The 18681-nt window shown below is 41.4% G+C and overlaps 1 protein-coding gene across 1 annotated transcript in view; it reads right to left on the bottom strand.

Moving 5' to 3' along the window:
* INTU (inturned planar cell polarity protein) overlaps positions 1 to 16269 on the bottom strand; it is an 86968-nt gene extending 70699 nt beyond the window's left edge. The window contains exons 1-2 of the mRNA XM_065405534.1: positions 16142 to 16269; positions 11072 to 11664 (exon numbers count right to left, since the gene is read on the bottom strand). Of these exons, the coding sequence (XP_065261606.1) occupies positions 11072 to 11664; positions 16142 to 16269 (721 nt within the window). The remainder of the gene's footprint in view (positions 1 to 11071; positions 11665 to 16141) is intronic.
* Positions 16270 to 18681: the final 2412 nt, after the last annotated feature.

Here is an 18681-nt window from a genome sequence, read left to right as displayed (position 1 = left end):
TGAAATAATTTTGGTAGGAAGTGGAATAAATTTGGAGAGGATTGTGAATGTACTCACAGTGGTGGGGTATTTCTACCCTTCAGTTCAGTGGTTGAAAGATCTTGGAATCTGACTGAAACCCTTCCCCTTTGACAGTGGCAGGCTTAAGCGTATCTTATCTTTTTTGGCTAGATGTTTATTTAAAGTAATTGAAAATAAAACAGAAAGGGACTGAAGATTATATAAAAGATTGTCTTTATTCAATAGAACAGGGACCTGAAACTTTCTTAGTAACACTTGACATTAGATTTTGAAGCACAATTCCCTCTAATTATTAATACCCCCAAAAAAGGAAGTGTGTTACAAACAACAGCACTGATAAAATCCCTTTTTATTATAATAGCAAAATGTCATGGGTTTCCTTAGGATAACATCCCAAGGAATGTTATCCTTTCAAATAATGGTAGATCTCTCTACCATTCTCTCTCCAGTTTGTATTTCTTCTGATTTACACCACAGGAAAGGCTTTGGCCTGTTTAGTCCTTGGCATGAGCATCACTTCTTCCCAATGAACAAAAAAAAAAAATCTCTCCCACACATTCAGGCTGCAGCATATGGTCTCTTAGTTTTGTCCCCTTCTAACTCTATAGGTTCATCTCACCTACCCATTTAATGCAAAGCACATACGGACTTTTCTTTTATGGGATTTAGTGATTATACCAGCTGTGCACTATTGGGCTTTGGTATGCAGAATTGGACTTTAGCCAATCACAGCTTAATTTTCCAGAGGTGTTGAGCACTTACAGCTGCCCCTGAAGTCAATGGACCCTGTGGGTATTCAGCAGCTCCCTAAAACCCACCCAACAGTTTCTAGGGGCAGAAGTAATTACATTTATTTTATTTCACATTTTGAATGTTTTAAAAATACATAGGATGTCCTCATCAGCCCCATAGGTATTGTAGATATTATCCCTCTTTTAAGGATGAGGAAACTGAGGCAGAGTTAAATGGCTTGCCCAAAGCAACCAAGGGGAATCCATACCAGCACAACAGAAATCATGGGTTCCTGATTCTGTAGGTGGTGTCCACACTATGATAGTAGAGACAGAAATCACAAACATTGTATGTTAAGAGGTTATGTTATCAAGAAATGTGTTTTTGTATGAACATAGTTGGTAGAATAGAATTAGCGAAGTGCCATATTATGCAATACTTTAGTACAGGATGTTTAAGACGATCATTTAGAAGGGATGCTCAAACTAGGGGTCATGACTCCTCATGGGGTCGCGAGGTTATTGCATGGGGGGGGCGGGTCGCGAGCTATCAGCCTCCACCCCCCAAGCCTCACTTCGCCTCCAGCATTTATAATGGTGTTAAATATATAAAAACGTGTTTTTAATTTATAAGAGGGGTTCGCACTCAGAGGCTTGCTGTGAGAAAGGGGTTATCAGTACAAAAGTTTGAGAACCCCTGAATTACGGGCACTAGAGGAAATATAAAAAGTTGTTCCAGATTACTGGCATTGCTTAATAAAACAAATTTGTTTACTAGGGAATTCAAAATTTTTAGACCACTGTCTGCACAACAGTAATCGTTTAATCCTCTGCCAAGTGAGAAAGTTCAAACCAGCTGCACACATTTTAGTGGGAACGTAAACACCTTAATATTTTTAAGTGAAAGGAAGACTTTCATACTTCCCATGTGATGTTTCAATTTCCTGAAGCGGAAAATTTTCAACTGCCTTTTAAAAGCAGTATTTATGCTGTATGTACTCAAAGTGTTTTATCATTTGATGCCTAACAGTTCATGTATTTAAAAACTTCCGTTCTTGCAGTAAATATTTATTCTATTAAATTTATAATAATGTAAGCATACACTATAAATAAAATCAGCTTTTTAGAGACTCCAAGCAGTCCTACAGGTGGTTCCCATTTTTTAAAAATGCCTTATTTTGTATAGATCACTCATGGTATAGTTGAGGAAAGCTACATTTCTCAGAGTCATCCTCTGAGGCTATACGGAAAGAATAGGAGCAACCAAATGCATAGAGAACCTTAATCCAGTAAAGGAAAAATAATCACCACTGGGGGAGAAGAGGTTACAAATTCTGGTATGAACATGGACTTATTTAGTAAATATGGCTACCATTTCTTAAAGAGACAATGTCACTTTGAAATCTAGCCCATTTAAAAAAAAAAATGAATTAAGAATAATGGATGGATACAATACATGCAAAAGCCCCCCTGCCAATTTTTTTGTAGTTTTACAACCACATTTGCCTATTTAAGGTAATATTCCCTCCCCTTTGTTGCATACGAAACACTCAAAAAACAACAGCAGAAATTGATTAACTAGCATAGGATCTGAAATAGAAGGTGGGCTGGTTTTGGTTTATGCATTATATACTGTAATAGAGGCCTTGCCTACATATAAACTTGTACTGGTACAACTCTTTTGTACCCACTGATTTCAGTTTAAGAGTGGCTTATTGCAGTTCAGCTCATACATGTGCCTAACCAAATTAAGCTAAACCAAAATAAATATGCTGATATAGTCTTTTTGCAAGTTTAAATTTTATTTAAAAAAACCCACATCTTATGTTAAAGTGATGCAGATCTTTATACCATAGATTCTGCATGCCAAATGCTGCCCTCATAATTCCCAAATTATACTCTTATACTTTCAGTGGGTTATACAGGTGTAAATGAGTGCATCCTTTGAAAACAATGCATTTTCACAGCTAGTGCTGCAAATGTATCTTTGTTAACAATTCTGATTATGCACAAGCTAGAAAAAAATTTTAGTTTACTTTCCAAGGGTTGTTTAGGTTCTACACGGCTGATAGCAAAAGCCTCCCTTTTTGTTAAGGGAGATATAGAGGGCTTTAATGGACACCAAGCAGACGTGTTGAGTAAGAAGGTGGATTTTGACAGTTTTAAAAAGAACCACACTTTAATGGTAGATTTTGCTTTGTGTACCTCTTCTATATCTATCCAGGCCAGGGCTATACAAAGTATCCAGAAATTGTTTTAATTGTTGAAATTTGTTTTGAATGTAAAAAAAACAATTCATGTTTTAGTATTTGATCTACGGTTGTAATTGTTTTGTTCGCATTTCTGCAAGCAAAGGCACTGTTAAGTAATGTATATTAAATATATCAACAGACGCTCTGTTTAAGAGGTAGGGAACACTAGTGAAATCACAGCAATCGCTGTTTTAGGAGTACTTGTGAAGCAGCAACAAATAAACTATCTGCAGAGCAGATCTAACAGGTCAGAACTTGGGTTAATAAGTACATCTTAAGAAAAATAAAATCATCATCATAAATGTGTAACAGATGGCTCTTCCCTCCCAGCACCTAGAGAAAGTATAATTGAGCTTTTGTATAAAAAGAATTTTTCTGATTCTCAGTCCTCAAAGAATTCCAGAGTAGTAACAAAAAACAAAAGAAAGCCTAATAGAACAGTTCTGCTGGATTGATAACATAGGAACTAAAAAGAAAAAACAAAACAAAACAGGTAAATGTATTTATTTCGCCTCCTTAAATCTATTTCACCAGTTCAGATGCAGGAGATTTTGAAAAGCAGTACATAAATCACTAGGATAAGTTTAAGGTCCAGTTAGCACCTGATGCACAGTACCTTCCCCACTACCCCTGTATCAGACAAGACTGTCACTCTGTATTAGTAGTACCGTATATAGAACTGAGTTGGCTTCTTTGCAAATCTCTAATGAAGTTGCCTCTTAGTCAAAGATGAAAGCTATTACTCAGACACTTCCCCTCCCGGGCTCCGGCTGCTGTGCTCCTCCCCTGACTCTTTGGCTCTGTTTAAGAGCCGAGCTGCCCGAGCGCTACCGGGCAGCCTCCAGACCCTGCGCCCCCGGCTGGGCGCTTTCCCTCCCGGGCTCCAGCTGCGCTGGGGAAGCGCCGGCCGGGGGCGCAGGGTCTGGGGGCTGCCTGGCAAACCGTGAAGCCGGTAGCGCTCGGGCAGCCCTTTTCGCGTGGCTGGGAGGGAGGAGGGGGAATGCGGGGCACTCAGGGGAGGGGGCGGAGTTGGGGCAGGGCCGGGGGTGGGAAAGGGGCAGGGCCAGGGCCCCGTGGAGTGTCCTCTTTTTTTATTTTTTAAATATGGTAACCCTACCCATGCCTCTGGACCCTGCACCCCCAGAGCCCGGGAGGGGAAGTGCCCGGCCGGCGGCTCAGGGTCCGGAGGCATGGGGGCTGCCCGAAGCCGGTAGCGCTCGGCTTTAAACAGAGCAGAAGAGTCAAGGTAGGGAGCACAGCAGCCGCGGGAGGGGAAGTGCCCGACCGGCGGTATTTTTCCCGGACATGTTTGGCTTTTTGGCAATTCCCCCCGGACGGGGGTTTGATTACCAAAAAGCCGGACATGTCCAGGAAAAACCGGACGTATGGTAACCCTAAGTAATCCTGAATCCTGTGGCACCTTATAGACTAACAGATGTATTGGAGCATAAGCTTCGTATTCACCCAAGAAAGCTTATGCTCCAATACATCTGTTAGTCTACAAGGTGCCACAGGACTCTGTCGCTTTTTACAGATCCAGACTAACACAGCTATCCCTCTGATAGCCTAAGTACATTCAGGATTACTATGTCTACACAACAGCCATGCCGCTAAAAGTCATGCAGCATAGCCGTTGTTTGTCAGCAGGAGGGAGCTCTCCTGCCAACAAAAAACTTCCACCCCCAACGAGCAGCGTTTGCTTTGTCAGCAGGAGAGCGCTCCTGCCAACAAAGCACTATTCATACCGGCGCTTGTTGTCGGCAAAACTTTTGTCTGTTGGGGTGGTTTTTTTTTTTTAAAAAAACACCTCTGAAAGACAAAGTTGTGTCATTCAGTTGCCAGTGTAGACATAGCCTTGGTCTCTCTCGAGTTCTTATATCATGTTAGGAGACAAAAGTACCTTTGTGTTCTCTGAGGGAGTAAAGGAAGCCATGAATGGCAATCAGATACCACGGTGATGAGTGCAGTAACAGAACGAATGGAAGTCAATAGGTGGGTCAGTATGGGAATGATTGTGTAGCTATAGCACAGAAGGCACTGTGTAGTACTAAAAAACTAGGATGCCACAGTATTAACCTTTCAGTCTCTGCAAGAATTTTCCTCCCCATGCATGCTTCTTCTAAACATTTGGGCCACTGTGTGACTTCCAGTAGCATCGCTTAAGTAACAGCCTTCCCACAAGACAGGGGGACCCAGTTCTCCCCTCTCTCTAATTAACTCAATTAGAAGGGAAGGAACCAATCATACTGGCATCTCTTATCACAAGCCTCTTCTGTCTTTAGAAGCCATTTTTTTCTTGGCTTGTTTTGGTGGGCCTTTTTATCTTTATTAGCTCTTTCACCAGAACAGAAAAAACTGGAAGGAGAAAAATTCAGCACTGGAAAAAAGAGAACAATGTACAGTTTTATAAAATTAAATGAATAATTAGACCACTTATCAGAAGATTTTATAAAATACTGAACATGTTCAAAGTTCCAAGTTTTGATCATCTTTACTAGAATTTTTGCAGGATCACCTCAATGTACAAAAGTCTATTTTAAAATAAGCTTTGCTTTGAAAGTTTAGATCTGCATCTGCACCTCACTGACCTGATCAAAACAAGCTGAGTGTATAAGGTTTCCTTTTGTGACGTTTTCTATCTTGAGAAAAGTGAAAGATTGAGACTCAGTAACAAACTGAGACGTTTCAACCAGCATCTCTGGTAGAAAAGGAGAATCTTTCCCTTATATCTCTACTTTCTTTTCACATGCAACCAATAGGCATCCTAGACACAGAAATTCAGGAATTATGAGTCAGGCAGCAACTATTGAGTGTGTATGAGAAGTGGCATCAAACTCACTTACTCCATTACCCCCCATCTAATACTAGAGAAGACCTATACTCATAAATCTTAACTAGGTTAGCAAAGAATAGGGAAATGTTAGCCTAAGAGTGACACTGAACAGATACTAAATGGAGACTATAGTTAATAGTTTCTTGGAATGACTGATAAAGCAGCAAAAGTAAAAGATTATTCATGATCCTTAAGAATGAAGCTGGGCAAGCAAAAGTGGTTTCGCAAAAATACAAAAGGACTTACATTTGCAAAGAGGATCTGAAATAAGAGCCATTACAAACACAATAGGCCTAGCTGCTTGTTACTTTGAGCAGAAAAATAAAAACAACATTCAGAGCAACAACGAAAAAAACCCCACAACTTTTTTGGACTAATGAAGACCTGAGGGGTGGGTTTGTTTTAATTCTGACTGGGATGGTGAACTATGATGGACCTCTGTGATGATTTGGGGATCTGTCTTTACAATTAGCGAATTCTGTGTGAGATTATAAACTTTGTATGTATCCTTATCAAGCTGCAACTTCAATTTTTAGCGTGGAAGCTAGTTGCTTTCTCTATGTGCTTTGGTATTTCAGTCCAGCCTGGAGGCAAAAGGGCAAACCAAAAAGGGTTGTTGACTTAAATGCTCGATCATTGTAGTGTAACAGCTGTAGACAAGAGTGACTCCCAGCCAGGATAATTCGTTTGTCAGGGGAGAGGTGATCTGACAATGAAGTCACTGGACTCAGTGGTCACCTGTTGAGGCTGACTAGGAAGTCATCTGACAGAGGAGACAGGAAGGCTATAACAGGCAGAAACTATTCTATTCCTCTCTCTTTGACCACTTTTCACCAACTTAAGATGAAAGAAGCTGCTGCGGGAGATAGATGAGACAGAGGGGTGGACCCTACATACCTGAACACAGATTGTCCCCCACACACTGCCATGGTGAGGGAAATGCATGTAGTTGTTTTTTTAAATGGAGGTTGTTAAATAAAGAGCAAAGTGTCTGTTATATGCTACACCTACCACGTGCCTCTTGAGAGAATCTGCAGCCCAGAAAGGTCAGACCTTTGGTGGGATTCTAGGATTATATAAGCTACTGGGGTATCCTGGGAGTGCTGGAAGTGGGGGCCTACATTTCCATGAGAGAGTAACAGAGTTAGTGCCCTGGAAATATGCCAGGCAGAGCACAAGGGAAGCCTGCTAAGACCCAGGGAGGCTTAAAACACTTGGGAGATCCAGATGTGCTAAGTGGCCAAGAGAAGACTACTCAACTGGAGCTGTCACAATATACAGAAAGATTTAGTTTTAGAACATCTTTGTAGTAAACAGTTTAAACAGACCTGGATACAGTATTTTTGTTTTGTTTTTGAAAACACACAGGGCTATTTGACAGCAAATTTTTGGTACCAGAACTGGTGTATTTCTTCTCAGAATATAAAATGTAACCATGATTCTGACCATCTATATGGTTAAGTATTGCAAGAGAATATATTACTTCCATATGCAACCTTTGATGTTTTTTAAATGGTGTGGTGCACAAATAGACAGATGTTCAATCTTAAGTGTTAAGCTATAGTGATACAAATTTCAGAATTAACTGGACAAGATACCTTAAGGCACTATTTTAAGGAACTATGAAAAAAAGTCCATTAAAAATGTTAAGAAAGTAACTGCCTTGTCCATCTTTCTTGTTAGCCCATTTGGTTGTAAAACAAAGTGCTTAATCTGCAGTATTAATCTGCAATATTATTAAACTTTGACAGCTATTAAAGTAGCTACCATACTTCTCATTGAGAATACAATCTCAGAGCTGTATGAGATTACTTGAAAAAGTCAGGTGTTCTGTCTGCCAGGGATACAAAACTAATATCTACAGAGTTCTGATTTAGAAATCAAATTAGAAAGTTAAATTAGATATGCCAAGTGTCCCAAGACGGTTACTAATATAGTCAAAGAACAGCACTTCAAAATGTTCACGTTCAGAGGGAAAAGTTGTTTAATGCCTGGTTCTCAAGGTTATGATGAGCAGTGAGATCACATATTGTTTTACAGAGTAACAAATGCATATAGGCAAAGTAGTGTATTGTTCTGCAGGCCCTTATTGGTAAGAGATGAGAGAAGTAGAGTTCTAGCAACATTGGTTAGCCTGAACCATACCATTTTGATAAGCTTAACAACTGATAAACTAGTAATTCTTGTGAGTATTTAGATCAATTTAAACTTGAAGTACATCTAAATAAAGAAATGCTCAATTCAGGGCAGGATTCTTGAATCTCATCTTAAACTTTTTCTTTTAAGTGATATTTTAGACCATAATACACTTGTATTTTTCTTTTCTCTTCATGTTAGTACCATGTATGTATCTAAAATTAAACAGGAGGGTCAGCCTGCAGAACTGCACTTCTGGTTTTAACCAGAGTTTGGGTGTACACTCATAAGGACCTGGCTATCTTGCCTTCTGATATACAATACAGCAATGCTAAACCAGAAGGGTTTCTGACTGGAACAAACTAAATTAAAAGTGGTTTACAAAAAAAAAATTAAGTGTTTGGGTTTTTAATTGTACATCCCTTATGCCAACTGCATTAAAATCCAAGCATTTAGTTTATGCAAAATATCTCTGGTGCTAGATACCACATATAGATTTCAGAGTACCCAATGTTCACTGCACATGTATAATTTAGAGTATTTTTATATGGAAATTATACTTTTTATGCCACTTGGCACAGGATGTAGCACATTTTCCCTGTTCAAAGCTGAATGATGGCAGTATGCTTTAAAGTATTTTGTTTCCAACATGTAAAAATAAGGTTATATTGGTTGATGGTAGCTCAGGACATGTAATAAACTACCAACCTCTGAGGTTTAAGTAACTGGGACATCTGTTTAAAACAAAACAAAGATTTCATTTCTCCACACCCTCTTAACATGCTATTGCCTCCTTAGCTCTTAAGGATAAATGCAATACTGACATACCTGCCATGGAAACAGAAACAGTTGAGGAGTTAATCTCATCTCCTAGGCCTGGTACTTGTCATAGTGATCTGCCTGTATGCCCATTCTGGTAGACAAAATCAGGAGAGAAGAGAATACTACTTTAACTCAGGACTAGTGTGACTAGGGTGACCAGATGTCCCAATTGTATAGAGACAGTCCTGATATTCAGGGTTTGTGTCTCATATAGGTGCCTATTACCTCTTACCGCCTGTCCTGCTTTTTCACACTTGCTGTCTGGTCATCTTAAGTGTGACCCAAGCGAAGGAATTACAGTTAGTGTGGTGGTAGGCATTTACAAACTGTTGGTTAATGAAATTTATGCATATAAACCAGGGCCTATCAAGCTGAAGATACAGCCTGAGTCTCCCTCCAACCTTATTTATATATTAGCCCTTTCCTATTTTATGGCACAACTTGAAGGGTTATTCATTTTTTTTACAAGGGAATATTCTTTAATACTCTTATCCAAAACATGCACTATTGAGTCAATGTGTGATCTGTCTTTATGTATACAAGGTGGAATTTTCAAGAGTGCTTACGTGATTTGACTTTCAAATGGGACTTGTGCTCCTAAATTATTTAAGAGTTTTTGAAAATCCCATCCAGAGTATACATCTTCACTCCCTTCTCTCCAGAGAACAATTTGAAGGCTAATATCACCAGTCCTTTACAGATGAACAGGTAGAGGTTTTGTGCAGTATGTATCTGTTCTCACAATACATTTAGACTATTATACTTACAGACTGTTTCCTCTTGAGCATTTAAGGTAATTGCAGAATTTCCACCAAGATCCTGTAAAATGGTGGCCTAGGACTTTCATTCCTCCCCCCCGCCCACATGGTTCCCTTACCCAACATGCTTCCCTCCCATACTTTAATTTAGTTTCAGAATACACACATATACATACATTTCAAAGCTTCATACTTTGGATCACACAGTGACTGTCTTATTGGATTACCACAAAATTGCCACGGGGATAACTGCATCTCTGATCCCTTTGTAGTCTCCTTGAGGGCACTCCTACTCAGATCTCAGGCCTCTAGCCATCATCTTTTTCAGGGTAGGAATTCATGTCCCTCTCCCTCCAGACTAGGGATTTGGGCTGTAATTTCCTTGCAAGTTACAGTTAGGGTTGCCAGCCCTCCGGGATTGTCCTGAAGTCTCCAAGAATAAAAGATTAATCTTTAATTAAAGATTATGTCATGTGATGAAAGCTCTAAGAATACATCCAACCAAAATTGGGAACCCTAGTTACAGTGCTTCTCCAAGCAAATCTCACTTTAGAAGAACTGCAGGTGCTGGACTATCTACCAGAAACTATGACAGGTTTACCAGTGACCAATCAATTTTCACAAACCACAGTACATTTAGGACAAAAACATTACAGAGAAAAAAGGTATTACAAAACCAAAAGTCTACATGCAGGCTAATCTCACCAGGCACAGGATTCTCGTAGGTCCATACACCAGTTTATCAGTTCTTTGTTCCACAGTGCCTCACACACTGAATCAGCTCAGGCTCACCCTTTACACAGTTTGGAGCCTTTGTTTGCTGCTCCTCTTGAACCCAGTCAAAACTAGTATATGCAGTCCCACTTATCTTGTCTCCCTCTCCAACCATGGTACTCCTACAGACTTCTTCAGCTGCCTAGAGATTTGCATTAATTGCCCCCAGTGATCCAAGACCCAACAGAAAACTGACTCAGCATGCCAGGAGCACAAAAACCCATTAATTGCTTATTGGCAATAGTCTATGAATAGCCTATGTGCCTATAGCTCAGTGTGGATAAAAATTGATTTTTTTAAAAATAAAAATATGGGTTTTTTTTATTTAAATACAAATTTTTTATTTTAATTACAATGTTTTTCTTTTAGAAGATAAACCTGTTTCAAATGAAATCCGAATTTAATATCAACTATGTTGACGCCTAAACTACTTTTAAGATAGCTGTAAATGTGGATCATATTTTGATAAGAGAAGTATATGTATCCAAAACATATGGTTGTTTTGTTTAATAAAAATAAGTTATATACGCTGTTTTGCGTTCAACTAAATTCCAGTTACAGTAGAACCTCAGAGTTATGAGCTGACCAGCTCAAATATACTTAAAATCTCAGAAATATTTAAGTTATCCTTTATGTCTACTGAAAATGCTTGTTAGAGGTTTTGCTGCAATTTAAAGAGTAAATTAGTATCTGCATTGGTTTTAATCAGAGCAAGCACATGTCAGTGTTCATTGGGTTACTTACCAATCAAGATTTGACCTGTTTTTATGGCTGAGCTGCCTGGGACCAAGCCATGAACTACAAGCTTCTCTTCATTGATCCCTTTGTTGCTTCTGTCTTGTTCTCCTTGCTTTTCAGCTCTTCTGCTGCTCCATGAAGACTGATGAACAATCCCTACCAATGCCTCCAGAAGCTTAAGTTTTTCCCCTGCTCCATCATTGGGTAGTCTTTTGGGATTTACATAAACACATACATCTTTGTACCGTTGCTGGACTATGACTCCCACCTTCTGAGTGGATTGGTGTTTCAGTATGGAGGTTGGGCCAGAAGGATGCCCACAACTACCACCAGTTCCTTTCTTACCAGAATGCTTTGGTAAAAGGCTTTTCTTTTTTAAAATTTTGGTGATTTTTTTCAGTCTGGGTTCATACTTTCTTTCTTTTCGTGGTCCCTCTTGAATTACCTCAGCTTCATTGTCACGGAACCTGACATGATTCACTGCAGGCACCTCCGAAGAGCTGTCTTGAAGAAGAGTTTCTTCTTCACCTTCACTCAGTTCTAGATAAAATAATTCCCCATTTTTCTGCACACTGTCCAACCATTCAGGCTCAAGGTCGCTGAGAGAGAGAGAGAGAGAGAGAAACACAATTAAATGCTAATGCAGACAAGGAAGATAGCAATACCAACTACGTTTGTTTACTTCGGGGAGTGAGTGAGAAAAAGTCTCCCTCTTGAACTTCTATGGCCTTGGTGCTCTAGCTCATGTTGAATATAAAAATCCTTACGGGAAGAAAAGAAAGGAAAAAAAAGCAGTGGGAGAACCACAACTGCCCTTCCAGAGTCTGAAGTAGCTTTTTATAGTGTCTTACTATTCATCCATTGCAAAAGCATCATTCACAGAAGCCAATTTCATTGAACCGTTCCTTTCACAGCCATGTCTGAATAAGTAACCATTATCCATCAGAGTGAGGGGTTCTCTTTTAGTCAAACAAGAATGACATCTTGTCCATTCTCTCCCACGTTTCTCCCTTAAGCCATCTGAAAGAACAGTTGTATTGATGGCATTTATGAACAGCATACAAATAAAAATTGAGTTAGCAGTGTACTTTAGCAATAAAAGATAACAGACTATCAATCCTTTGTTTATGGGAAGATTTCCACCTCCCTTCCCTATCCCAACTAGGTTTATTTTTAAGTATCAATAAAATAAGCTTCCATTTAGAACTGATAACAGTACAATATTAGTTCCATAGTCAGTCTAAATTAAGAGTACTCTTTTGGTAATATAGGTTTCCATGGGTTTAGGTGAGTAAAGCACATTATATGCAGTCAGCTATATAACTGAAGATCTAAGGGACAATTGAGGTGACTCCAACTGGACAGATTTCTGATGGAATGTTTATGAAGGAACTCCATGATACTGTTTTTCCTTCCTGAGGCCCCCATGAGAGCCCTTCTGAGGGAGATCCACAGTTTTGGTTACTTAGATTGTAACGTCTTGGAAGCAGGGAATATATTTTTTCTGTGTTTGTACAGCACCTACCATAATGGGGTCCTAGCCCACACCTGGACTCCTAATTGCCAAGATAATATAAATAACTTGGTGGCAGAAGGAGTCATTCTGCACAGCATTCTCCATCTGCAGACAAACAAACATCTGCACACAAGTTCATGCTGCTTGGGGGGGAAATTAACTGAGTCTCCATGTCTCTCCCATCCTCATCCCCATTATCCATCCTCCAGCTTCCACAGGAGGACTGCAGCTGGGGAGGGAGGAGCAAGCAGAGCAGCAGCATAGAGGGATCAAATTTGTGCAGGCCTGGGAGTTTCCTTCCCCATGGATCTGCAAGATAGTGGGGCCACAATACCTACACAGCCTCACCCATCCACTAAGGCTCTTCTTTCCTGGGTAAAGATTTGAAAGAAACTGTATAAGTTGAACATCAGAAAACATTCTTCCTCCCCCTCAATACAATACGGCCTCAGGACATGAAATGCGTTAGAGAAGTAGGCATGAGCATGAATGACCTTGGTTCATTAGTAGGGATTTTGACACTGAAGTAGTGGGAACAATAAACTGATTAGAGCAGGATATCAGTTTTCATACAGATTTACTCTTTGAAACCTATGAATTACATCCAACTAGCATTGCTGTGCTTTCAGAGTCAGCTACAAAACATCTGCGCAGGTTTCTTGGTAAAAATGTGAATAAAGTTGTACTAGAATGGAAGGATGTATAAGCTGTGCTCTGATCTTACAGACAAACAAAAAACTTCAAAAGCAATAGAGGCAGACAGAAATATGACTGCTTTTAAAAATTACAAATTAAGAACATAGGTCATCTATGCAACACAGTGAAGTACTTCAACCTCCAACAATTAGGCCACATGATACTGTGCAAAAACTGAGTTTATCTTCACTAGTTGTTCTCCTCTCCCTCTGCTGAAACCAAATCTAAAACTATTATAGTATTATAGAAATATTTCCAATAATTGTCTACCCACACACATATTTGTTACTTTCTAAACAAAAATAAATCTGTACTAACGGATTAAGTTTTTAATAGAATTTTAACCACACAATGACAAATGGGGAAAGGAGAAAAGAGGTCCCATAGGTTTTTAGTGCATATGAATCACACCCAAAACATGGTAACTACAGCTGGTATGGAATTTTCTGATGAAACAGGTTTTTGGCAGAAAATGCTAATTTGTTGAAATGTTTTGTGGAAATATGTTGTTTTTGACAAACTTCTTATGAAGCAGGCAGGGTTTCGTCAGAACCCTGCCTGGTTTCTGCCAGCTTGCCTGGTGGGCTGCTGAGGAGACCAGTATCTAGGGCTTTTAGGATCTATGCTGAACAGTTGGGGAGCCCTGGCTCTGCAGCAGGAAGTCTGGAAGCCCCAAGAACTCCAGCTTGAAAAAGGCTCACAGTGCTTCCAAGCTGATTGGGAGCCAGAGCTCATGGCTCGGCGGCAAACTCTGAGGCTATGGTTCAGCCTCTCGCGGAGGTGGATTAACTAAGCTGATGGGAGAAACTCGCTCTCGTTGGCTTAAAGCAGTGCTGGGCTGCGTGCGGGCCACAGATTGCCCACCACTGGCTTAGAGCATCTTCACTAAAGTGCTACAGGGGCATAACTGCATCAGTAAAGCTGTGCTGATGCAGCATTTTAAGCTTAGACCTGCCCTTAGTTACAAGATGGTCATCTGCAGGGAACAGGATTTGCCTCCAGAAGAAGCATAACACTCTAATGAGATGCATAGAAGCAGTGTAACTGTGAACCTTACTGGTGTTTCTGGAAGAGAAGAATTCCTACGCACACTTCCAGACCTTACTGTAGTAGCAGAGCTACTCTGAGGCTGCTACTCCAGCCTTAATCTAAAATAGTCACTACAACAGAGGCTGGAGTAGTATAATCAAAAGGAAGGTTAGACAACAGGTTAGACAACAGTAGCAAGGTTATTTCAGGATTCTGATCTCAGGGAAAGGATCAGGCAGTAGGTTAGCTGTGCAGAAGTAACAGGTTTCTGTAGATTTCAAGGTGTTTGCTACTTCTGTGGGCTGAGGCCCTTACTCATTCCACCAAGCATAGCAAGGAACCACAGAAAACTCAAGCTACATTTACACTACGGAACTGTACTGGCACAGCTCTGGCACCATAGGGTAGCCTCAGTCCATGTCTACACTACAAATTTATGTTGACCTAGCTTATGTCAGCATACAGCCATCACAGTTATTAACTCGCTTGTGCATACTTGGCTCCTTGTGCTTGTGGTGTGCATCCTCACCAGAAGTGCTTGTATTGACTATATTGTCAGTGTGGGACATTGTGAGGTGGCTCCTCAAAGCCAGTAACAATCGATGTGTAAGCCATGAAGGGTCTACACTGACATTGCGTGGACCTATTTACATTGACCATGACTGTATGCCACTCAGGAAGGTGATGTTACTAAATCAGCAGAGAGGCACTTACATCACCAGGAGCCAAATTAAGTGAAGATACTCTCACAGCTAGGTTGATGCAAGGCAACTTAAATCAACCTAATCCTGCAGTGTAGACCAGGCCACAGTCTATATCAAACAATCATAGCTAAGTCAACTGAGACATTTTTCCCCATCAATCTAGCTGCATGTTCACTGGGGTTAGGCCAGCATAGCTACAGAGTTCAGGTGGGTGGATTTTTCACATACCTGTGATGTAGCTACGTCAACCTAAATTTTAAGTGTAGGCGAGGCTTTAGCCTACAACCAGCACAAAATGAACAATGTTTTGGAAACAGAATAAAAAAAAAATCAGTTTTCCGCCCAGAACTTGGGGAAGTGGGGAATCAACATGGTTTATGTTTTAGTTAGGGGAAGGAACAACAGTGTAACCCTACAACAACCATCTGTAGCCATCTGAAATCAACAGAAGCTCCTGGGAGCAAATCACACCACTTATCTAGGTATCTAAATATGGACTTAAGAGCCTAACTTTAGGTTTTCAGATCCCAGCTGCCATAATCTGCAGAAATGCATAATGCTTGGCACATTCATATTTATGCATGAATAGTTATTTTAATTGTAATAAACTGTTACAAATATTACTTTTAACAGCCAAGTCCCCTTCTGGGAGCTATTTAAATTATTAAGACTAACATAATTGATTAACTGAACCTCCCTATATGGACTCAAATATAAAGGACTGAAACTGTAGTGAGGCCATTTCCCCTTTTACAGTACCTTCCGCCCAAGAATCTCAAAGCACCTTCTGACAGGACAGGGAGCCCTTCCTACCCCTTTTCTATGGTGGGAAACAGAGGCACAGAGCGCGAAGCTGTTTGCCCGAGTTCTCACAACTGAAGAGTGGAAAGGGGGAGCATGAAATCCAAGTTCTTCTCAATGGAGCTGGGTGGCAGGAGCCTCAGGATGCCGAGGTGCGCTTTCTCACACCTGGTGCCCTGGAAGCCAGCCAGCCTAGGAGCGAAGGCTGCAGCGCCTGACCCCAGGGGACGGAGCACCCTGGCCAGAACTGAGTCCTTCCCTCCCGATAGCGAGGGCCAGAAAACACGGTCACTCTCTACCCCAGACCCACGGGGGTGGGGGCGCCCTTACTCAGAGCCCCCGGAGAACGATGCAGAGCAGGAGCCGGTCTCGCTGCTTTCGTCGCCGCCGCCCGCAGCTTCTTCCTCCTGCCGCGGCGCCGGGTCCCGGGGCATCTCGAACGACAGTGGCTCTTCCATGCCGGGGGGGGGGGGGGGGTCTCACCCCACCACTACGGAGCCCAGCAGCCCCCAGCCGCCATGACACCAACACCCGGAAACACGAGGGCGACATGTGATGCCCATCCCGCCCTTCTATTGGTGCCGCCGGCCGGGTGCCATGGAGATGGGAGAAGCCCTGTTGAGCGAGAGAGGCCGGTGGCGGCGAGGCAGCTCCTGGGTAGCGCCGTCGGGCTCGGGCTCTGACTCCTCCCTGCCTGAGCCCCCCCGCCCCCCACGCGGCACAGGGTCCGGGCCTGCGGAACAGCGCGGGGGGCTCCCCGCTAGGCGCGGGCTCTGGCCCGGCCTCAGCCCCGGAGCGCTCCCCCCAGGCGCTGTGCGGTCAGTAGAGACAAGGGCAGGCGGGGCCGGAGCAACAGACACGACCCCTGTGCCCTAACGGCGCCTGTGGCCGCATGCCAGGGTGAGGGTACCGATTCCCATCCCACGTCTCAGCCTGAATAGCGGACTGCGCCTTCTTTTGCGAGGGATCAGGCAGAAAAGCGAGGGATAGACCCTGGCACCAGCAGTGGAAAGACTCAGGGCTTAGGCGTATTTCACACCATAATAATAAGCTCTGCTCTTATTCAAGGCTTTTCATCATTCGCTCTCCTACCGCTTTGCAAAAGGAGTCAGTATTGTCATCACCACTTTACTGGTAGGGAAACTGAGGTACGGTGAGGTAGAGTGATTTGCCTAAAGTCACCCAGCAGAACTGGTGACAAAGCTAAGGACAGAACCTAGGTGTTTTGAGTCTGCTCACTTTCTATCCACCAGGCCCCACTCCCTTCCCCAGAACGGAACTAAGGTAAAATAGAAACTGAACATAAACTTTTGGGCTTATTTCCAGTAGTGATTCCCCCTTACACCTGCTATCCCAAAAGCAAGCATGTGTTCAAATACAACCACTATTTGGGATAAACTGATGGCTTGCTTATTGCTAGAAGGCGCATAATACATCAATATGATTGACTCAACAGAAGCAAATGTTTACATGGAATCATCTTTAATTTTGCTAATTGCTTCATGTGAAATTATAGTTTTCAAAACAAACGAACAAACAAAATGAAAAGGGTCACTTTGGGAAGTTCATGTGGCCTGTAATAATTTTCAAACATTTTGGAATCCAGCTCATTTTTTAAGGAACTCTAAACCTTTCCCAAACCATAGATCTTGTTCCAGTAATAAAAAAAAGCAGAAGTTAAAACCCTGAAATTCTTTTCAATTCAAATCTAATGCAATTACTAGTTAATAATGTACTTTAAAGCCCTATCCACACTACAGCTTTGAATTGTGTTTGTAACACATTACTGATATGGGGAGTCCAGTGGCACCTTAAAGACTAACAGATTTATTTGGGCATAAGTTTTCATGGGTAAAAAACCCACGTCTTCAGATGCGGCATCTGAAGAAATGGTTTTTTTTTTTACCCACGAAAGTTTATGCCCAAATAAATCTGTTAGTCTTTAAGGTGCCACCAGACTCCTCGTTGTTTTTGTGGATACAGACTAACACGGGTACCCCTCTGATTACTAGTATGGTTAGCTGTAAACATTGTTCAGGTCTACAACTACAAGGTTAAAGCTTATTGATTAGTTGCCACAACAGCAGTTTAACCTTTACCAGAGGCTTTGGCTGGTTCATGGTCATTTTTCATTATGGCCTTAGATAGCTTAGAATTTAAGATATGTAGACAAAACTACTGCCTTTAACCTGCTAAATTGGCTGAGTTGAAGCCTTGGGAAATCCTAGGCTTTGAATTGATCGATTTAGCACATGTTAAAAGCAGTGTGCCATTTCACTATACTTAAAATGTGCTAGTTAGAGCGTGAAAGTCAACATGTTAATATCACAACTTTAAATCCCAGCCCAGAAAATGCCTGAGGCCTTTTATTAGGAGGGGGGTAGGGAGGGGGGGTGGAAGTGTTTTTAACATGTTAGCTAACTGTTGAAATTCCAGTGCAGACAAGGCAAGTTGTAGTTTTAACATGTTATCTGGCTGAGTTTCTGTAATCTCCTAAAATTCTCTGAACATATCAATATAGCAGTGAATAAAGGAGAACCAGTTGACAATTTATTGAGAATTCCAAAAGGCCTTTGACAGGATCCTGCACAAGAGGCTCCTAAAGAAGCTAAGTAGGCCCTGGGTGAGAAGCAAAAATATCATCATATATCAAAAACTGGCTTGGAGACAGAAAGCATGGGATTAAATGGACAGTTTTCACCTTGGCAAAAAAGGTTAACAGCAGAGTGCCTCAAGGTTTCATACTAGGTCCCAAGCGTTTAATACATTTATTAAATGATCTGAAAGGTAGGTGAGTAGTGAAGTAGCAAGTTTGCAGATGACACAAAGTTATTTAGGTTAGTCTGAACCACAGAGGAGTGAAGAACTTC

This window comes from Emys orbicularis, chromosome 5, assembly GCF_028017835.1.
Source record: "Emys orbicularis isolate rEmyOrb1 chromosome 5, rEmyOrb1.hap1, whole genome shotgun sequence".
NCBI lineage: Eukaryota > Metazoa > Chordata > Testudines > Emydidae > Emys > Emys orbicularis.
This window is presented reverse-complemented; position numbering and strand designations above follow the sequence as displayed.